This window comes from Dromaius novaehollandiae, unplaced genomic scaffold (assembly GCF_036370855.1).
Source record: "Dromaius novaehollandiae isolate bDroNov1 unplaced genomic scaffold, bDroNov1.hap1 HAP1_SCAFFOLD_36, whole genome shotgun sequence".
Classification (NCBI taxonomy): Eukaryota; Metazoa; Chordata; class Aves; order Casuariiformes; family Dromaiidae; genus Dromaius; species Dromaius novaehollandiae.
The window spans coordinates 1440704-1464460 of record NW_026991446.1 but is presented as its reverse complement, the minus strand read 5'-3'; the positions used below and the strand labels follow the sequence as shown (position 1 = coordinate 1464460).

Sequence of the window (23757 nt, the reverse complement as noted above, 5' to 3'; positions counted from 1 at the left end):
GGGTACTCTGAGTTCCTTATCACTTCTTCTCAACCTGCTAATGTGTTTGGCTGGTACTGGTTTGTTCCTCCTATCAATGATGTTTCTCCACTGAGGATGGTAAAGGCATAAACCGATTTCCCAAAATGTGCCTTTTGGATATACCCAGCATTTACTACTCAGTAAATATTTGAACGGAATACAAAACAAAACATTAGCAATGAAAGCAATGTTCAAAAATAAAATTACAGGTTTAAAAATTTAATAAGTTGGGTTTAAAAATTTATCATGTGTAAGAAGATTTGTTTTACATAATGTGGCCAGTTATTAATGTAACCGGTGGAAATGATTTCACAAAAGGCTTGTGTTCTGTAAGATTTCAATCTTCTATCAAAATCCCTTGATTTTTGCAATTACTTGCTAACTTGCATGTTTGCAGGTTTCAAAAGACTGGCAAGATATACACTTACAACTTTCAAGGAAACTTGGATCAAATACATATGGGCAGCTAAATTCTTATATTGAAACTTAACTTTCAATGAAGTTATTGTTTTGGTGAAGACTGACAGGTAAAACTATCTACAAGAAAATGATTAAGAATCAAGTGGGATACCCACTAGGAAAAATTACAGCCTAATTTTTGTGATTTCCTCTTGTCTTCTGTAAGATCTTTATCGATAATTCAGAATTCATCCATTTTTTGTTTTAGAGAATTTATCTTTCAAAGCATATTATTAAACTCTTGAACTTGTTCTGTAAAAGTGTTTTTTCTATCAAGAACATGCATATGGAAGAGCATGACTAATACCAGATTACTGCCTGCTGTTGACACTGGATAAAATAAGAGGTTATGAGGATGATATTATTTATCTTCTAAGGCATTTTTTTGCTATTTACTGTTTAGTAAGCATTATTGAAAAGTTCTGAACAGAAAAACAAATCTTTCTCTATAAAATATGTATATGAAAATGTTAGCGACATTAATACAACATTTGATAATACAACATCTGAAATTTATAAACTGAAACTATACTGAAACTATAAACTTAACCCTGAGGCTGAAGTGCCGAAAAGTGCCCTTATGTTCAATACTTTCATTTTCTAAAGCTATAACTGAAAACATTGGACAATCACTTCTGATGGATTTAGTAAAACTTTGAGTGTAGTAAATTTAACTTTCTTGCATCTTTACATCTCTACAAACCTCCATTACCAGATATATTACAGCATACTCAAAAGAAAGCTTTCAATGTAACAAGCTTTTCAAAGTAGGCTGATTTGTCTTACAGTTAATCTGGAGGAGGGGCTTTAGCATTTTATAATTTCCAATGAGATTGTACAAGTCTTTGAATATGCTCAAATACATTAGTTCTGATTAGTAAAACTGTGTTCAGGGGTTTGTTCAATGTAGACCGATAACTAAAATTGGAAGTGGAGTGGCAGAACTTGAGAAGTTGGAAAGCTCATCCTGTATAGTCTAAAAGCCTCAGATCCAGCCAACACCCTGTGAAGCTGCACCACTCTAAATGAGGCTATAATTTCATGTAATTTTCACTTTCTAAGGCCTGCATATTCTAGCATCATTGCCAAAACCATGCAGCACTTCCACCCTCTGCACAAACACCATTTGTACAATTACGTGAAGAAGTTTTTGCCAGCTTAGTTTTAACCTAGATCAATTCCCCAATCTACTTCACTGCAGAAGCATGAAAAGGTACACAGGAGGCATAGATGAGAATTACTAGTTTAGGGGAAGGTAGAATTTCTTTCACTACTATTGCTGGCTAATGCAAACTTAAACGTACACAAAGCTATGGCCTTAGCATGCAGTGTCATGATCAGCTTAAGCTGATATAAAATCATGCTGGTGCTGATGGCAGTTATTCTAACCTTCTGGTCTTTGTCTCAGGCATGTTTCCTTGTTACATTTCTTGCAACAGCACCAGAAACCACACAACTCACAATGAATTGAATGAACTCTCTCTCTTCAGCTGTCAGTCAGGTCAGTGACTGAAATACGTGTATATACATATATATGTATATATGTATACCCATATATATAGGTAGGATTAGTTTCCAGTGGAACAGTGAACTGATCTGATCAATGTATGGCTGAACATTACTGATTCTTGGGAGAGAGAGGAAGCAGAGGCTGGGGACAAGTCGGAGAAGAAATTAAGACTGTTCCATCTAGCAGTAGCGGAGTCTTACATTAGCTTACATTAATCATGGAACAGCAAAATTACAAATGTTCAACGAGGAGCAGGGACATGACTTGAAACTCTTGTGATGCCCAGCTAATGAAACACACTTTTGAGATAGCTGCTGTAAACAGGAGTCAATCAGAGTGTTAGACTAGTCTCAAAATTCATTTAATGATGATATCAAAATACCTATGCATTCCTTTGATGCAGCATCAATTCAGCAGAGGGTTGGTGTTTATTTATTTTTAATGGAATGCTTAGATGCAAGTGCACAATTCTGTGGTAAAGCATGCATCACCAAATCATTTAGTAGATAGAGGCTTCTATACAGGAAACAAGGTCTTCCAGATGAAATAACAATTTGGAAAAGTAATTTGAGGTCTTTAAAATTCAGTGAAAGCAGCAACTTTTAATTACACAGCTCTATTCTACATTATTTTAATCGGCAGACACTGTTTAATTAAATTGGAAGAATGTGAAACAGCATGTGAAACAAGATATTGCCCCCTCTCCTTCTGTCACAGAAAAAAACATTTTGATTTGATTCTAAGGCTATCTCACCTGTATGCTTTTGAAATTTAATGGCTGCTCTCACAGACTTTTAATGTTTTTTTAATTTAATGGTTGCTCTTGCAGACACTGAACACCTATATGCAGTGTTTACATGAGAGTCTGTATATCAGTATGTGTTAGTGGCTTACGCTGCCCTGTTCACTGCAGTAGCTATGCATTTAAATCAGTTGGATTAGTAATTCTGCTACTAGTGAGGCACAAACTAAAAACCTTTCAATTATATGAATTTCTCCAGAAGTGATTTACAATGGAAATATTAATGAATATTTCATTATATTTGTGCTGCCAGGTACTATTACATTATTTTTTTTAATGACTCAGTAAAGTAAAAGCCTAAGATATTTTTTGAGAATAGACTATTTGACAGAATCTTGCACCTTTTTCTTTAATTTGTTTCCCTCAGGCTAGTATCTAATTGGTTCCTGACTAACCTCAATGACCTTGCCTGGAATGCCTTTCTAGATATATTCTTTGGGGGGGGGGGAGGAAGGGGGGAGATAGGGACGGTCATGGGGAGACAGAGTAATTTATATTTAATTTCAGCACAAAAAGCAGAAAGTAATTGTGCCGCTCCTCAAATTATAACTGCACTCAGAAATCAAAACATTATGTTGTAGGTATATAAGGAATAGAACAGTAAAGAAAAAAATGTTGAGATTAATATGAAATTATACTATAAATGTGAGTATATCCAAACTTCAGCTATTGCAGACAATTTTGCAGACAATACAAGGATAAAGAAAATAAGCCAAGGGATATGAGAAAGGATAAAAAAAACCCTAAGTAATAAACTAAGCTTTATTTATCTTCTAAGCCATTTCCTTTGTGCTACTGATGAAAAGTAAAATGAAATAAAATTGTAAGAAATATGAAAACAACTTATTCACAACAAGAAAGAGCTGTTTATGGGAAAAATTTGTAGAAATAATAAATGAAACCAGAATAGCTACAAAATGCAACTCAAGTTATTGTTTTCCGCTTGGCATTTTAGTTCCGTAGTTTCACTGCTGCACTTTTTTGTTATGCTTATGGCTAGAAGTCTCAACAAAGACTACACAAAGCCAGAACCTTTCATCTGACCTTTCTTGGTCTGATTTCTTTTCCAATGGGAACAGAAGAAGGCCAGTCCTACTTAAAAAATGTAAACCTTCCTCTTGGACAGTATGTGAACATTGGATCAATTTTCAGAGTTTTAACTGAATTTTTTCTACTAGTATTAGATATCATAAAATAATAAATATTGCTCAGTGTTTACTTATTTAGCAGCTAATAAGACCTTTGCAATTCCGTATTTCCATTCACCAGACGTTGCTAAGGCTCTAAGTTTAAAAAAAAATCATAAAACATATTTGAATTAAACTTCAATGGTAAATTAAAAAGTGTTTAATTTCTGTGCAGAAGAAATGACAAACAACCATCAGTTTCAACACCAGAAGAAATATGTCTGGTGAAAGAATTAACAGAATTGACTATGGGGATCAATGCAACTAAAAGATAAGACTTTTAAAGATACAATTTACTCATTTCAATAATGTCAGAGTGAAAGTCCCAATCAACTCTAATCCGAATTAGAAACAGTGTTTTTGAACAACTAAATCTAAACTAAACAATTTTCTTACTCAATATCAAAATAATTTCATATACAATTCTATATTAGTAGAGTAAGAAGGCATTAATTAATTGTCTTTTTCCAGCCTATTTTTCTACTGCTACTATTCCTGAAAGGTGTAATCAGAACAGAAAATTCAAGATTATTTTTCCCTGTATGCAGAAAAGAGAGCCATTTCAAATTTATTCATGAAGTAAAAGGAGTGCACTTATTTGCAGTGTATTTATCTCATTTCATATAGGTCCACAGCCCAGCAGCAGTCCAAAATATTTAAGTGTACCTAGCTAGGCTCATCTATTGTAACACTTTTCCCTTCTGTTCAGCAGATATTGATGACTACTTTCATGACAGGAACCAGCACTGTCCTTCTAAGTAAGGGAACTATTCTTTGTATTTGTTACATTTTATACACATACATTACTAAATGATGCAGTGTAAATTGAAAGTCAATTTAAAGCTTCAAGATCTATACCTATAATGCTTTCATTCTCAGTGAGAAAATCATGGACTTTCAGATCAAGGAATGGCTGAGTCTACTGGCATCACATGCTAAACCATTCTAATAGAAAAAGTATTGATCTGAAATCTTGAAACTTCTCCAAAGTGAGCTACAGGATGGTAAAAATGGAGAATAAAATAAAACTTCAGAATGATAAATAGTGTGTTTATACTGAATTGGAAGATGCCATATAAGCAATCAAAAAATAAAACCATTGAAGCTTTTAGATGTAGGGCAGCAACTGGATCTCAACTCAATAGCCCGATCACTTACTAAAAGTATCCGTCAGCATAGCTTTTACTCTCTGTATGGGGTTGTCCATCCCCTTTCTTGGAGCCTTTTCCTTTTTTGCCTTTTACGGGCTTGACTGAGCCATACCTTTATCTCTCTCTGAAAACAGGATCTTGCATAGCAAATTAAACATTTAGCATCTTACAGGTCCCATCAGCTGGGCATTTGTATTTTTTTTATAAGCTGTAGCAGGTGATGAAGTAGACAATGTCTTTCTTAATGCAAAACATTTTAATTTAATAGATGAAACAAAGTAACTAAGGAAAAAAGATTTTAAAGCAATTTAGAAAATCCTAAATGCTTATTTAGTTTCATCTAACCAACCAAAGTCATCATACACTTTATAAAAATTTAATTAGCATTCTTAAATTACATGAACACACAGAAAATCATGGTCTACTTTGGTCTCAGTTCACTTATCAGAATACCACTTTTAGACCATTTACCTTATCTCGAGGAAGCTGGATTTTCAAACAAATGAAAAATGACCACATTCTCCCCATGTGCCTGGCAACTATCCTACTGAATAATAATAATTCAATGGTATTTTTATTGTACCTTCATTATATGTCTTTATTAAAAGTTATTTCAGACTTTTTCTTTCTCTTGAGTGGGCCGGCCTGGAAATCTAGGGCATCTGGACAGCAAGAAAAATATCCATATTGTATTTTCCCCATTGTTTTGTAGTTAGAATCATGGAGGTACATGACCTGTAATCACCGGCCTTGAGGCCAGCTCCTCCTTTAACACTAAGGACTAGGTGCTTCTAGATGCTAGAGCTGATGGTAGCACAAGCTACCCCTTCCTGTATCCACAGTAGTTGGCTAGATAAAATATAGACTGTTCTGCTTTATTTCACTTCTAGGCCATACTGTCTGGTGCTTAGGCATAGCTTCCCATGTGAGTTTATGTCAAACTTCAGAAAAAGAGAGTAAGTTCTGTATAAAAACAAATTCGTTCCTAAGTATTCTCCTTTCTTTGCTTTCTGTTTTTCTGCCTGTATTTCAAGCTTACTCAGTCTTTTGTGTGCTACCTTGTAAACTGCAACTCTAAATTAATCTTTTACAAATTTAAGCATCTCCAGCCACTTATTTATACTTTTATAATGTGTAGAATTCAAAATGTGTAATTCCCAAAGTACAGTCATAATAATTTTTGTAAGTTATTATGGAACACTCATGTTGGTACTTAAAAGGCATTAATTTACTAAAACATGCTAATGCAATCACATGCAATCCTCTGACCATAGCCCTCTTCTTATAACATATGCTCTTTGCAAAATGGATTGCTTGCAGAGCACCTGGTACACAGGCATTCTTCAGGCACTGCAGAGTGATGGACCCTGATGACTGACTGGGGTTCCTTGGTAAGACAATAACACAACCAAAAGGAAATAATTAACTGCAAACAAATAAGCATGAAACTTTTGTTGGAAACTTGCACGGGAGGAGCCGACGGAGGGAAGACCCAGACGCTCAATATGAGTGATCAGTGTACTTCCACTTTATTAGGCGTGGTCTTTCTTTATATAGTATAGGACTAATCAGGCTCATACATATTGCAAAAGCTGAGCTCCTTATTGGTAACAGCAATTTGGTTTACCCAGCAACTTCTGCATTACATCACCCGCAAGTTCCCAGGACTAATCATTGATAACACCTTGGAGCCAAGGACACATTGTCCTTGGCTCTAGCTGTTTTTACTCTCATATGGGACTTGGCTCACATCAACTGTGTGCGATATGCACTTAGTTCTGCTTCCTTTAGTTGTTCAATCTTCACATGATCTCTGCCCTCAAGCCAGTCCTCCACAAACTTTCTGAACCTAGACTCAGTTTGGACCCTGGGCCCTAAGTTACAGGTATCACAGCATAGATGAATCTCAGAATTTCGATCAGACGAAAACCAGCCTTAAGGACTAGTTTAGAGAGACAATGCTCAGAAAAGTGCAAAGTTGTGGGAGAAGTCTACGGCAGGGAGCAGACACTGATATCTTTTGCTGAGTCAAAAAAAAAAAAAAAAAAAAGGAAAAATAGAAGCAGCAGCCTGCAGTCCATTCTCTGGATATACTTTCTGTAAAATGGGCACCCAGTCAACAAGAGAAAATTAACTGTCCTACTTTCCCATATCTTCTTAATTTTATTAAGGAGAAAAAAACCCAACCCTCTTCCCACAAGAATCAAGGTCTTCTTGTCCTAATTTATATTAGTAGGTGCCATGGCTACATCCCTACAAACCAACTATTGTGGATCCAGGGAGGGGTAGATTGTGCTACCATCAGCCCTAGCATCTAGAAGCACCTAGTCCTGTTCCCTTCACTCCTCCCCCAAGGCTGGAGCCATATGGAAGAGCATTTGGGGTCTCAGACCAAAGACTTACTGATTCAGCTACTGCTTTATCTTCTGTGAATCATTTCACAGGCTGGACTAGCTCTTCCTGATGGTTTCTGCTGGAGTAGGTCCAGCTGCTACCGCTGTTCCCCCTGAAGATAGCACTGTTAGCACCCTCGCACCTTCCAGTCCTACAAAATTATGCTGGGGCATGATAGATGAGGGATCTTTCCTCATCTATCTGTGCTCGAGGAACATGATCTCAATAGCATAAGCAGTCTGCTGTTGGAGGATTCACGGTGAGAGTTTTGAGGCAACCCATGAGAAGGTGAGGCAGCTGTTTCTGTAGAGGCAAAGACAGCAAATTCATCAATCTCTACTTCTGTTTAGAGGTACACAATATATTGGTAGCCAGACCCAATCTGCCAACCACCCAGTGCTACTTACAGCACAAAGTTTGCAACTTTATATGTGGATGCATAAAGTGAATTCAGCGGGCACAGCTAAACTAGTAAGGAAAATAGTGTCAGTGCCTGTTCTTTGGCACTGAAACCAACTAGCATTGTCTGGCCATATGTATTTCTCTTAACCTCCAAAACAGGGTGGCTGGCCCATGTTAACTTCTGATCCAGGCCTGGTAGTTGTTTCAGAAAGAAATATTTGGTTTGGGCTAAGCTATGCCAAGTATCCTCTGATATTTTAACAATATTGCTGATCAAATTCCTGTGCCAAAGAATATTTGCTGACACCATGCTATTATGGACAATCAGAACACTCTAGTATGGTCCAGAAGTTCCAGGCAGCTGTGAAAGAGACAGAGATCTCTACCAATACTGGCATATCACCATTGGGTAGGACCTACCCCAAATGAAGAAACAAGCAGTCCTTGTCTCATTCTTAAGTGCCAATTAGTCAATACCCTTGCCTAAGCCCGTGCCAAATCCTATATTATTGTTCATTACCCATGAAATGGGGAAGCAACCAGACAAAAGTGTTGAGAACTGTAGGCAGGTATTTCCCTGTTGTGACATCTTGTGCCTTTGCTAGCCCACTGCATGAGATAGTGTAGGGAAGGAAGAATTCTGAAAAATAATCAGGGGAGGCAAATGTTATTCATGAGGATGTACTTACAAGAAATATTACAGTAATAACACCGGTTAATGGGAAGAGACAATATGATTGCATTCAAAAGGAAAACACCACAGTACTAAAACTGCCAATGCAGCAGCTAGTCTGATTGAATGCTTGGAGGTAGGGGACTATATGCCTGAGTCTTCTGGGATGCCAGGAAAGGCCAAGATACTTCAGTTATGCATGTATACACTTCAATCTTGCAAGCAGTGTGAGTTGGGATGTACTTTATTGCTTAGTATAATTGTTAATTAGCCTGTTATACGTGTCACTGATGCTTCATGACTGGAATTCCCCTTTGTGCACAGGCTTCTGAAATTTCTTCCCAACATTGGGTGCTTTGTCCCACTTCTGCTCATCTCTATAAGGTCAGTGTGTACCCCTAAAGCAATCTATTTTCCATGAGACTTTAGTTTCTTCCCAATCACCACTAAAATGAGTACTTGTGTCAAGTCCAAAGATCACCTTGTTCATTGAGTTTGGTTTCAGCCTATACTGGATGGCTGCACAGACCATCCCAGAGACAAGCAGGTGAGCTCTGTGCTGATGTCCATGTCTAGTTCAAAAGCAGGATCATTTCTTCAGTTGCTCAGCTGCCTGATCATATTGAAAGAGTCCTTTTGTTGAGCCTGTAGTATAGGACTCCGGGCACGGGATCATGCACTGGAGTGGGTAGGATAGTATAATGCTTGCCAAAGATTTCTTCATGCTTGCTGTAAGAGAGGCAGGTCCGATAAACGCCCCAAATTAGCATTTTGTATCCAACATGTCTCTCTCAGTTTCTTTCAGTTAAGCATTGCTTCTCTGTTGTGTTTCTTGATAGTCTGTGACAGCGTGTTTAAAATAGCACTATGCTACTGACAGGAAAATTTGCCAAAGAGAGTGGAGTAGCAACCCCCCTACTACCCATCACACATATGCACTACAGCTCTCTTGTTCCTTTTTCCCTTCACCCTCCTATACTGTTATGCAATGCCTGATGGTCCTCCTTGCAGCACAACATTGGTGCAGCAACAGAAACAAGACAGTCCAGGAGAAAGAACTTTTTCTTTGTTGTTCAGATGAGGGTGATATATGTATACAGAAAGACATATGAGATTGTGAGGAAGAACAACAGGCTGCAAACCCATGCATGACCTCTCGTGAGGACTGTAATTGAACCAGAATGATGAGCCCGTGGTGTTCAGAAAATCCGTAGTGGAACAGCTGTACTGCAGTAACAAAACGTGTGCACCAGCCTAGCACTCTACACCCTCTATACCTGGGCTTTCTCAGAAAGAACACTTAGGACATAGCCCACATCAAAAAATAGTGTGGAGACTGGCAAAGCAGGACTTCACACCCAAACTGAGAGTGTTCCAATGTAAATGAACTCTTCATGTAGATGTATATATTACCAAATTAGAGACTGAGTTCCAACACTGTTCGTATTCTGGGAAGAGCAGTTGGGCTCCACTGAAGAGAATGGACATAACCTACCAAGATTTGGCATTTTTGCCTTATTTTCTGCTTTAAAACATTTTTTTTTCTAAGGAATGTAAAAACTATAGTAAATGATAAAGGAGACTGGACTCTGGAACAGTACGTTTGTGCCACAAGTGCATGTATCCTAATGTGAAGAACAGTCACAAAAAGGTACCTATAAAGAAACTATAAATAATGTGAACAGCCAAAATAAAACTCTTAATGTTCACATGCCTGACAGACCTGGCTAAAGCACTGTGTCTTTACAGTGAAAAAATAAACTGCTATGGTACAAAGCTAGAGAAAAAACAGTATGGACACAATATTCTCCATGTTATCAAAAAATCAAAGTAGAAAGACTTACCACTTCTTCATGGGTAGCACTTTCTACATTAATACCATTAACCTAAAAGCAGATATGATAGAGAGAAAACGATTTGCAATGTGTAAGCTGGCTAAAGAAATAAACATAAAGCCAAGTATGAAACAAACGTGTCTGCAGAACAAGCAGATGTTTACTGACCTGTATTATTGCATCTCCTATGAATAACATTCCTGTTTGGTCAGCTGTGGGATTACAAAAAGAGTACATTTTAATTGAAAAAGGTAGTGAAAAATAATGCTATATTGCCTTTCAGCATTTGGTTTAGCGTACTGTTTATAACAGTCATCTGAAACGGCTTTGCTTGTGAAAAATACCAGTGGCAATCAGTTACCATCCTGTAAAGCTAATAGATTCCTTCCAATTTTAAGCAAATTAAGAGTTACTTTCCATGCACAAAGAACTTATTTAATATGGAGCACAAGTGTAATTTCTCACTAATGAAGGATTTCATTAAATTATGTGGAAAGCGTATTTCACACTTTTCATTAGTCTTCTACAAAAGGAAAATAGGAATTTTGAAAACTGCTTAGCAGCTCCTTTCCCCCCAAACAAATTTACAGGGACTGCTATAATTAAAGAGGTTGTGCCGAGAATATAATACCACTCTTTAATATGAAGTTTGAGTTAGCTTTGTTCCTAACATAATACATTATTTCTGTGTGTGATTTGCATGTGTCCTGCCTTGCAGAATTAATGGGAACACTGTAATGAAACTGTAAGGAAAAATAATTCTGTATAGGTACAAACAATGACATTTCCGGAGGTGTACTCACTGATTTTTAAATTTCGTAATTTTTAGTGGAATTTGAGGACATTTACCTCTTGGAATTTAGTACTTCATTAAAAGCAAGGCTCTGATCCTACCAAGATTGATGTGGTTAACTTAAGTATATGAACAATCACATATACGATTGTGTAGGATAGGATAGTGAATAGGATTGAAATTCTAGCTGAGGTATGAGAGGATAAAGTCAAAGGGTGCAGGAGGCATGCCGTGCCCACTGTATGAGATTGAGCAGTGAACAGAGAAATACTGTATGTTTTTGTATGAGCAACAATGAAGCACAACAGAAATGGGTCAGCAGCTCAAGCAGCTGTTGTTGACACTCCTTATACCTATGCTATATGGGTTTCAGAAGTTTTGTTTCAGACTAGTTAGTCTGGTCTCCCAGACTGAATGGTCCCACAGCCCAGGTGAGGCAAAGCTGCCTAAGGAAAGCTATTGCACAAACCTTCACTTTCTGGGATGTTGGCCCCTAAGCAGCCCATCCAGAGACGCACCAGCATCCTGTTGTTTGTGCCACACAGTGACATACTCCTGATGCCAGCAGTAGCTATAATGGGCCACATCGGCAGAAGTAGGCCTTACTTACAAGTGATACAATGGTACCTGCTATTTGAACCTCCTTACAGTGAAGCAGAACTTCAGCTTCAGTTGAACAAAGGTGAAATACCAACAGAGTAAGATTTCAACCTTCTCCAGGAGGACACCCTTAATGAAGCAGTCCTGGCCCTCTTGGATATTATTTGGTCTGTGTGGGGGTGATGGCAGGACCCACGCTCCAAATCACTGCAGCAAAGCAGCTGTAATCACACATACTTCAATGGATGCCACTCAACTAACCTACAGGCCTCCAATATGATGAGGATGTCATGCAGCAGGCAGTGTTGTTTCCTTGAGGGCCTCTCTTCTTGGCTTGTCTGGGAGACCAAAGCAGCTGATGCCACCATTGGAAAGATTTTAACTGGAAATGGTGACACTTGACAAAAGAAGCACAATAAAAGAGAGGTGGGGGCACAAGGAGTTTGAAAAAAAGTTCTGAAAACAACAGAAGGGCCAGCAAGAAGGGAAAGCCTACTGAGCCAGGAGAGGTTTGGGTGGAAGATGAGTTGCTGGTGGAAGAGTGAATCATGAAGAGCCAGAGGCTGGTAGTTGTAACCGTCCTCCTAGTTGTTGACCTAGCCATGACCCACTACCTAATTCTGGTGCAGCACAGCCGTATAATCTTGACTCAGACTTCTGTGAAAACTGCTACATTTTGAGAAAGAGCTATAATAAAATATGCAGATAAGCATCATGCAGATAAGAAAGTCAAAATTACAGACACAGGTAAGATTGTTCTGACGGGGCTAGTTTGCAGCTGAAGATGGAAGAGGAAAAACACTGACATGAAAAGGTAGAAAATCTCAAGAGAGGAAAGCAGGGAACTGGAAGATGGTAATTCAGCAACACTGAAGATCAAATCTCTTCCAGGGAACAATGGAGGCTGAACCTTCCCCACCTGGCTGATGACTTCCAGGCCAGCAAAGACTCACTAGGTGTCCCCCAGGGGTAATGAGTACTGCAATACCAATGTATCGTGTGTATTAGCCAATATATATTACAGCTTAAGAGCACAAAGCATTTATATTCTTGCAGAGTCTCTGCACAGTTGTGTGTGCCCAGACAAAGTAACTGAGAGAAGGTGGGTTACAGGATTGATACCAAATGTTCTGTGATCTGAAACAAAACATTGAAAATAAGGACAATCAGGAGATTTGCTCCAAAAATGCAATATTGCTCCAAACCAAAACAATAATGTAGAAACCTCCATGGTTGCTGTAATGCCACTAGCTGTCATCATGGCCAGTGATGGTAGTCTGGCAAACCATCTTTGAAAGTCTCTTATTTTGATTTCAGCCAATGGTCTATAATTTAAAATCAAAGATGGCTTCTAACAAAAGTATTTTGCCCCTAACAAAAGTATTTTGCCCAAATCAAATTGCAAAGACGTGCGAAAAGATGCAGAAGTCATATTATAGGTTACAAGTGCATTACAAATTGATGTTATCTGAAAGACTAAACAGATACTACCCCTTTAAAACAAATAATTTTGCGACCTAGGTGAATGCCAGCTCTAAGGGAATTACTCAGTTTCTCGCAAAAATGTATAAATCTACAAAAAAAATTGACAAGAAGCTGTGGTTCAGGGAATTAACCTAGTTGCTACTAAAATAAGAGAGAAAAAGAGAGAAAAAGACAGTTCTGTTTCTCTAGGACATATTTCAAATATTGAAGACAAGTGGATATATCATTTAAAACTTCACTGGTGTTTTCACTGGAATTATATGCTCTCTACACAACAAAAACATTTCTAATTTCAAGTAAAATGTTCCAATTTATGTGGAGTCAAGTTTCACTTGAAATAATATGTAATTTTGGTACCAATACCAATAATTTCAGTGATCTTGAACTGAACATGGCCAAAAAAAAAAAAAAAAAAAAAAACTTTCAAAAGAAAATAAGCACAAAGTAGTTACAAGCAGAAATGTACCAGGCTTTAAAAGAACATTAAATGTATGCTGCAGCAATTAGTGTTAAAACACTTTTAGTCTTCATGTTAATTATCTTTTTTTTAAAAAAATAGCTTTAAAAGTACACTGATAAAATTCACAAATGATACTGCAGTAGGAAGAAAGCATCTGGGAAGTCCAAAGGGAATGAAGTAGATGAAATGATATGAAATTAATCAAATAAAAATTTCTTACTTTTAAGAATGTATCAGACTTGAGACACTTTCCTGAAAGCAAGTTGCCCATCATTCAAGTCACTTAAAAATTCAGAAAGAGTCATGGACTATGTGAAATTATTTTGCACTTGATGAGAAGAAAAAGGAAGTAGAAGTAATTTTTTCTAGCTTTACCTTGTTTGTGTTTCATATTCATTAGGGCTGGAGGAGAGCTGTATTAAATTTTCTAAACTTTGTAAGGTTGTGAAGCTGTAAATTTTACAGAACAGATGCTAGGGAAATCCTGACTTACCACATGTTAATTCATGCACAAATCATAGTTCCTAATACAGATTCGATTCTTCAAATAGTTTATTGTGCATATTTTCCTACTTTTATCAAAATAAATATTTCCATTTAATTTTTCAAAAATTGTTAAATTCCTGAATTACATAGGAAATATACAAAGCAGTAAGTTCTCTGACACTGTATTAGTTTTGCACAAAAACATGATCAGTTTTAAGTATATGATTAGCTTCATTGACTTTACGGACCTCTCAACTCATAGGCTTAACTTTAAATATAGGCCTAAGTATTCACTGCATGAGGAAAATGAAAATCATTAATTAAGAAACCAGATGAAATAAAACAAAGACTGGAGAAATTGGTAACCAGAGTACAAGAGACTCCTTAAAGCTGTACAGATGTGTTTTTCCCTCCTCTCCCATGAACTAGTCAAAGTGTCCATCATGACTGTAAAGAGACACTTGCTGCCATTTGATTTATTACTATATTTTAAGGACAAACAATTTGACATTTCTAATCAATATTTGAAAGTGGAACTCTCTTACTTCAGACATTGAAAAATACCTTGTTGGAAAAGCTTTTTAAGTGCACACGTTCTTTACAGTACTATGTTAAATTCCATTTCTTTGTTTAAAGCAAAAAAAAGGTCCAAATTTCTATTCTTGAATATGAGGTTCCCTCAGCTTAGTCTTCCTCCTTTTCATATGTGTCCAGTTTATCATATAAAGAAAAGCTTTTAACTCACTCAATAACAAAATGTGTTTCAAAACACCATGTCATTATTCTAAAGCACGAGGTTGCCCACACTGTAGTAAGTAAACTACTGGTAGTACATGGGAAATTTTAGGACTTGTTTCCTCACTTCTCTCAGTGCCTGTGGAGCAGGCAGAAAAAGATGGCTTCATGTTATTGAAGTACTGTGTCTGCCTACACACCCACTTAGGAATTCACTCGTAGACCCTACATGTACACAAGCCTGAGGTCTGACACACTGTAGAAATCAACTCAATGTGAGACATGCACAGGAGAAGTGAGGTGAGACAAGTACTGGACACAGGAGCAGGTCAAGTCAGGATGTAGCACGGAGACCTTTGGAGACACCTTTGGAGAGACGATAATAGGTCCTACGTGAATGAAGGAGTGGGATATTCAGCAGTGATACAGAAAATGCCACTACCCTCCTCAACATCCCTGAATGCCTTAGTGGCAGAATGAATCTCCTGCTGACTCACAGCAGATTAGTGATTAGTTACTTTATGTGAGTAGGTTAACGAACTGTTAAAAAGCTAATGCCATCTTGCCAAACAATATTTTAGCTGGTACTGTTATAGCTGCATATGCTCTTGCTTCTACAAAGTTAATTCCAGATAAAACTGTTTTGGCCTGGAAGACCAGAAGTATTTTGAACTTGGACTACGTAAAAAACAGCATGAACTATAACAGTGTGCAGATAACATAATGACACCTACCCACCATCCAAGTATCTGTGCAAGAGCTGATCACTCTTAGATGGAGTCCTCCTTGCAATTTGGCATAGGTCACAGTCATGTGCATGCAACTGACACCAGGAATTGTCTACAACACCTTTGTCATAGATACGTGCTAGCAATTGTAAACTTCAGATTTTCTTCAATAAAAGAAATACTAATAAAGTGAGTCTTTTTCTGTTCTACTCATTGGGCAGGCAGGGTCTGCACATAATAGAAGGCGGTGTTTTTCTTGTAACACTAGGAAAGTTGGTAAAGTCAGGTCATGGGAGTGGGATCATAGTTGTCTAGAAACTAAATATATGTGCATGGGTCAAAATACAACTACTAATGTTGCTGCTTTTAGCAGCAGTAATCTGGGAAATTTTAGGAAACCATGATTTATACCAAAAAAATTGGCACTTCTTTGTTTGCAAGTGAAAGGTATTGTTAGTAATTAAACATGTGCAATTATTACGACAGAAGAATCTGTGGGAGCATACCAAAAATGTTAAATCATTTGAAGAAATTCATGCAATTAATTAAGTGTGATTTAGTGTCACTCCGTGGTGATCAGAAAGCCAAGAGCACAGATGTAGGCTTTGTAGTCTAACTATGGATTGCTTGATTTTACTTTCTGTTTCCCTCCTCCTCTCCGCTGGCACATAATTCAAAATAGAGTTGTATAGCTCTTATTTATTTACTCTCTCAAGATTACTGCAGAGCTAAGAAGCTACACAAACAGAAGGTAAACATACAAAGGCAACTAGAGGGCAAATATAGGAATCTGTAAAAGCATGAGAAAGACTTACTTGACATAATATTGCCAAGAAAAAGGGGAGAATACTATATCTAAACACAGCAAGTTCTGACTTCACATTACTATAAAATAAATCTGGGTAGTAAGCCTTTTGCCTTATCACAATAGCCCGTAATTGCATCAGATTCCAAAAGCTAAGCAGGATTAGGCTGGCTGAATACTTGGATGAGAATCCCATAAAATAACTGCTGCTGCAAAAGATGATGCTTTTTGAGTCAGTAAGTTTTGCTCAAGCCATGAATTCATTGTTAAACTAATGCCTTACCATGAGGGTAAGAGAAAGTACACTTCCAGAAGAAACTATGCTATTTGATATAAGACTATTGAACACTGGAGTTTATTTGCTCCCAATAGATTATGTGGAATTTGAGATGATTTATCTCTTTTTACACTGATAGAAATATTTGTCTCAATATTCTACCCAAGTTCCATGCTAGCTAGTGACCTTAATTTCTGCCTTTATTTCACTGAGAATACCAATATTGTGATTTTCTCCATTTCTTGTAAACTACTGCTAAATAAGTTGATATTTTTTACTGAAAAGGAAACAGCTGTTGCTCTAAGAGAGATATTTACCTCAGAAGAATTACACATATTTCTGGCTTACAAAATACACTGTTGAGTCCTTGAGTACTGCTGTTACTATCAAAGGAACATTTGCAAAGGTGCATACAGGAATATATGTAGTATTCTAATAATGAGCATATTTGTTCAAACACAACTAATTTAACATGGCATTAACATATTAAGGAAGTATTTGTTGTAAATAAAGATATCCTGGATGAAAACAGGATTTAGTATAAACTATAGTTTGATTTCCAGACGTTGATTCTTCTCAGAATTATTCTTCATACTTTATGCTACCCATATCATTTTCTGGATCTTTTTTGCTGTGAGAAACCTAAGCACTGTTTTTCTAATTCCCGGTTCCTAGAATGCAATGGGAGCTACAGTGAGATGGGAACTATATTCACAAAAAAAAAAAAAAAAGACCTCATGAGAAGCAAAGAGAATCTCACATTGAGAGCAGACAGATTTTCATAGCAGTTTTTGAAGAAGACTTACACAGCAATTAAGAATAATAATCCTCCCAAATCAAACATGGATATCTCATCCAGAAAAATGTAACTGAGTCAGGTTCCACTGGGGGTGGGGGTGTGAAGAAATGGTGGACACTTCTAACCATATATACTTCAGATTGTTAGTGTCGTATTTACTATGGTCCTGTAACAAAACTGATTTTCTCTGTTCCAGTATTATTACCATTTTTCTTCCCTATTCTGCTTTATTCATTTCTAGCTCTGTTTATCTCTGTGATTTTCCATCTCTTTTTCTACTCATTTTCAGTGTGAGAATCCCTCACAGGCTGTTCTCTCATCCCATTCTCCACTCCATTCCCTGGAATGATCAGCAAGCTTGTAGTCAGTTCTGATACTTAAGACCATCTAAACTATTTTATGAGATCTTTTACAGAAATAGGCAGCTTAAGGGGAGATTTTACAGTTAGCTCATGATTTCAAAGCCTGCTTTATTGCTGTGAATTGCTAGAAATTTCTTTTTTCAAATGAAAAGTTGTTTTAATTCTAAAAGAATCAGAAAACGTCACACAGGCAAATGTAACAGGGATGAATCTGTTTTGCAGATGGCTTTGCTTTTGACACTGGCTTTGCTTCTTCACTATTTCCCTTCAGATATTACAAGCAAAAAAGCAGGTTTTCAGAATAAATTGTTTATTAGAACATTCTACTAATAAAAGTGCTTTCCCCTATATGGCTGGCACTGAGTCCAACTTGAAAGGAAAACTACTACAACAACAAATTCATAATATTTTTCACTGCAGACTATATCAATGGAACAAATGTTGTTTTCTTATAAACAAATATTGTTTTACATTTTATATAAGCCAAAAAATAAACGGAGGCAAATGGGTAAGTGCAATTAGCAACCGCAAAAGCATAGCAACTGGCATCAAGGAAAAGCATAAACAGGAGAAAATTCTTTCCTTAACTTTTAAAAAAATTAAAAACCCAAACCGTTTCCTGCCCTGCTGTGACTTTTAGAAGGCAGATGATATTATAACTGTCCTCTGTGTCTCTTGCCAATTTCAAAAAATACCATTTTGATACTAATTGCCTAATAACTCTGAGAGCCTATATTACTGCCAGAATTTGCCATTTTTTTTCTGATCTGGTGGGGGCAATAAGCTCTATGCATTTCAAAACATAGAAGACATGTGGAAAAGTCCTGGGGATGACCCCTCTTTTTTTAATTAAATGTGCTTTGTATATCAAAAGATATAACAGGAAAAGCTTTACAGTTCAGTTAAATTTCTGCCCGTCTATCTTTTAGCACTGACTAAAAGAAAAATTATTGAAGGCTTTTGTATGATTTTCTCATTGCAAGCAGGTTTGTGACATCAGCTGCATTGACAGTTTATCAGATGATCTGTGTGAAGTGTCAACACACACTGTGATAAAATAGACTAACTTTCGACCTACTTTAGGAAATTAGGAGAAAAATGCAAATAACTTGAATTTCCTGCAGAAGTCCAGGTATTTGTATGTCTCGTTATCATAATCTTAAGCCAAACTGCTAAAAATGTGATTCTTTCAGTGATTTCCAAGCAAATAATATTCAGTGTGAAGTCAATTAAGAAAAACTGAGACACATGAAGTTACCTTTTTAGTTAAGGGAAGGGGTTTAACGTAACACAGATTATCTTGTATTTGTTGCCAGCAAAGAGAGCCCGTATGAATGTTATCATGGGTCAGCTGATGAACAGTAAATTCTCATCTCATTGTAATTCATGTGCCTCACCCAATAGTGTTGAGTGGTGTAACTTGTGAATGTGTGATTATGTGAATAAATTTGTACTAGAGGAAAACATTTTCAGTTTTATGCACACTTAGTAAATCAGTTCTTCCTCATCTGACTTTGTCTTTATAGAAAAATATCAATACTAGAAGTTAAGACACATAAAATTGGAACTTTAGTCATGGAAGTACTTAAAACTTCACTTTTTCAAGGAAACACATGGCACCTAAGATGGTGTAATGAGAAACACAGCATCTTTTTTTTTAATATATCTTTAGAAAATTTGAAAATGCTACATTACTACTGTTATTTATTATTTGAGATACATTCCTAACTATAGCCACTAAGTTCATTACTTTTGAAAATAAAAGTAAAAATACTCATCTATTGTATAAGGACAGAAGTAAGTAGCAATAAGTAAGTAGCAAAAGCAACAGTTACAGTTGTGAGCAAGCTATGTTTATTGTTAAACAATAAAAAAAAGTTCTACCAGGCAAGAATAATTAGGACCCCATTAAAAGTCAGTGCAAACTTAGTTAAATTGATAAAAATGCAGCATTTCTAGGATATGGTTAATAGTATCAGAAAGTCTTTACATGTTACTCAATATAAACCTGATAATATTTTAAGAATGAGTACAATATTTTTCAGTTGAAAATAGTTGCACACATTTTAAAATTAATTAATCACTTGGTGAATAAATTGAGGAATGCAGTAAAATGTAAAGGAAGATGAATCTGCTCACATAATTGCAATATTCTAAGGTGTAAGGTTAGCTCTAATAGACGTATGATTAATATCACAGGTAAAAAGCCTACTGAGCTGAATAGCATAATATAAAGTCAGACAAGTTATGAATATGTAACATTTTATATAGAAATAAATTAAACGCAAATCTGGTATCTTCAATCTTTTCTTCCAAAATAGGTAACTCAGTTTCCATTACATACCATTATAGAATGCAAAAAACGTTGTAAAAGCTGTAGATATGAAAATTGGAAAACTTACTTGACAAACTGAGGTGATGCCAGAAATAGCAGAAGTATATACATTAAATGAGTTATAAGGAAAGAAGAGATATATTTCCTAAAATAGCCTAAAAAGTCTTTAATTCATAAATCAGTACAAAGAAGATAAGAACAGTGAAAAGATCAAAAATAGAACTCTTCTGAAATTGCCAAAGGATGTTATTAAATTTCTCATATTATTCCATATGACACTATCTCCCAGCAGAAGGATCACTACATTTGCTCTTTCCATCAAATATATTGTATGATTCTTGGTTGTGCTTCTGCCCCAAAATATCTGCATGAATTTTCTTCTGAATTTAATCGGTATCTTTCAGTGCACTGTGAGTCTGTATTACAGACCAGAGGATGCTTTCTGTCCAGCTGCTTGCTTCTTCAGCTTCCACACTAAAGCACCATGGTAAAAGCAAGCTCCAAACCCAAAGTCCAAAACACCATCCATCTTCAGAAAGATTTCAGGTGGTTCTCTCCTGAACAAATGATCTGAGTGAACACGTATGGTCTAGGTCTCTAATTTGCCTGCATGGAATAATTATAATTTTTTTCTTCTACCTGGACTGTAATGGTAATAAATTCAAATAGTAACTTCTATTTAATTAGATTTCTGAAATTCATGAAGGAACTACGTTCAACCAGAGGTAGGTAGAAGAAAGAATAGGAACTGTTCATATCAGTGGTATCCTAAGGCAGTAGTATATTCACTGAAATGTTACATGGAAGAGATGATAATTAAAACAGTATATTGCATTTTGATATCTTTCTCTATTAAGATTAAAGTATGTGAATGATAACTGTAATACTACAAGTTCACTGAAATTACAGATTATGGTTTTCAGATTTAATATCGATCTTTTGTTTCATAAACTGCAAAATGCACCTTCCAAAGTGAATATTGATCATGAAATACATACAGAACTAAAGTACAGTATCCAGAAACATCTTTACAGAATCACAGAATGGTTCAGGTTGGAAGGGACCTCTGGAGATCATCCTGCTCACGCAAGATCACCTGGAGCACATTGCCCAGGATCCTGTCCAGATGGCTTTTGTATGTCTCCAAGGATAGAAACTCCACAACCTCTCTGAGCAACCTGTGCCAGTGCTCTGTCACCCTCACAGTAAAAAGGGTTTCCTCCTATTCAGATGGAACTGCCTGTGTTTCAGTTGTCTTTCATCCTGTCACTGGGCACCACTGAAAACAGTCTGGCCCCATCCTCTTGACACTCTTCCTTCAGATATTTATACACATTGATAAGATCCCCCCTCAGCCTTCTCTTTCCCAGGCTGAACAGTCCCAGTATATGAGAGATGCTCCAGTCCCCTCATCAGGGGATTTAGTAAGCCTTTGCTGGACTCACTCCAGTAACTCCATGTCTCTCTTGTACTGGGGAGCCTAGCACTGGACACAGTACTCCAGGTGTGGCCTCCCCAGGGCTGAGTAGAGGGGGAAGATCACTTCCCTTGACCTGCTGGCAATGCTCTTCCTAATGCAACCCAGGATACCATTTGCCTTGGCCACAAGGGCACATTGCTGCCTCATGGTTAACAACTTCTCCACCAGGACTCCCAGGTCCTTCTCCGCAGAGCTGCTTTCCAGCAGGTCAACCCCCAACCTGTACTGATGCATGAGGTTATTCCTCCCTAGGTGCAGGACCCTGCACTTCCCTTTATTGAACTTCAGGAGATTCCCTCTACCCATCACTCCAGCCTGTCCAGGTCCCTCTGAATGGCAGCACAGCCCTCAGGTGTCATTCACACACACACACACGTATATAAATATACACATATATAAAGCCTCATTTCAGGAAAGTAAGTAAGTGACTGTGCAAGTCTGGAATTGGGCAGCTAGTTCACTCTTTCTGTTTTTTTAGCCAAATCAAATAAATGAAAACATTTTTTATATCAGCCTAAAATGTGAATACTTTGGTTTTCTCTCTAAAAATGTGTTTTGAATTCATCAAGCTCTTAAATCCTATAAAAAGAAAATTAAAGCAAATTCCACAACAAAACACAATTTTCAAGTGAAACATACAAATATTTCATTCCAATTTTTCTTTTCCTGCGGAATCATTTATAAATAATTTTAAAGCATACAAATATTTCCAGTATCTTCTTAAAAACATTTCTCAGATCTGATTTTAAGTAGATGCCTGTTCACTTAAGCAAACAACTAAAAATTAAGCTTGTGCATCCTTCTACTCAAAGAATTCTTTAGTTACCTCAATAAGTCCCTTGTTTCAGCATTTAACCCTCAAAACAAATCCCATTATCATGTATTACTCTAAAGCCTCAACTGTAGAATTCATTTATCCATACACTTTTCACTAAACATATAGTGACTCCATATCATTGCAACTTCAGTATGTGCTTAATTATTATTTTGAATAAAAATATATTCTTCAATCAGAGATCAAACTACTTGCCTCTTCTTGTTGATTGCTATTAAACTGTTCACAGAGATGTTCTTTCTATCAACAGGTAATGAGGCCCCTGTTGGTGCCTGACTAGTCTCAAAGATGCAATACTGAAAAAGAAAAAAATCCTAAATGCTAAGAATGTTCTACTCGGTCCTGTCAAACCAAACGTAGTGCTGGAGGCGTGGATCTAAGAGCGAGAACACTGAGTAGATGTTATCTTCAGATACCTTTAGCTTTCCAGTAATAAAGAAAAATAACATGGGCAAAATAATTAAAAATAAATAGAAGAGAGTAAGAATAATCCTGCAAAAATATTAAGTCAAATATGTGACACTAGGAAACAGTGTACAGATATTAAATAGCGTGCAAGTTCTAATGTCTTATGTTCAAGTAAGGCCTTTCTTCTGTTCAATGAAGGACTCATGTTCAACCTCCACCTTCATCAGTGCAAGGTGTAACACAAGCTTTTGATCCACTCTGACTTCCTTATGCACACAAGCACCTCCATCTGGGCTTAACTCGTCCTTAAACTTGACCTTGTTGGCCCACTGGAGTCAAGCTCCTGGCTTCTGGCCACTGACCCATTCAGACTAGCCTTGGTTACCTCAGCTGTACTACCTTTGTGAATGACTGGGGTCAACTCTGAAAAAATACTTAGGGAGGAAGTAGCACATGTGCTTCCATATTAAACCATCTTTGTTTGGCATCTATGTGTAAATGAACCTGTCATAAGCCCTTGACAAATCCACACTATGTCCTCTAAACAGAAGGCCCTGAATACAGGCAGCCAGCATGTGGCATTTGGTCATAGACACATTCTGTGTTTGCAGAGTGCAAGGTTTCAAGCCAAGAATGTTTCAATGGCTGAATGTCCTGAGTTTGTTCCACTTCTTCCATGGTACATGCCATTTTCAGTCAGAAATGGACTAACCACATAAAATAGAAGTTTTTTCA

The 23757-nt window shown here is 36.9% G+C and overlaps 1 protein-coding gene across 1 annotated transcript in view; it reads right to left on the bottom strand.

Moving 5' to 3' along the window:
• LOC135326554 (gamma-2-syntrophin-like) overlaps window positions 1–23757 on the bottom strand; it is a 119045-nt gene that overhangs the window by 62658 nt on the left and 32630 nt on the right. The window contains exons 5-6 of the mRNA XM_064504368.1: window positions 10603–10646; window positions 10444–10485 (exon numbers count right to left, since the gene is read on the bottom strand). Of these exons, the coding sequence (XP_064360438.1) occupies window positions 10444–10485; window positions 10603–10646 (86 nt within the window). The remainder of the gene's footprint in view (window positions 1–10443; window positions 10486–10602; window positions 10647–23757) is intronic.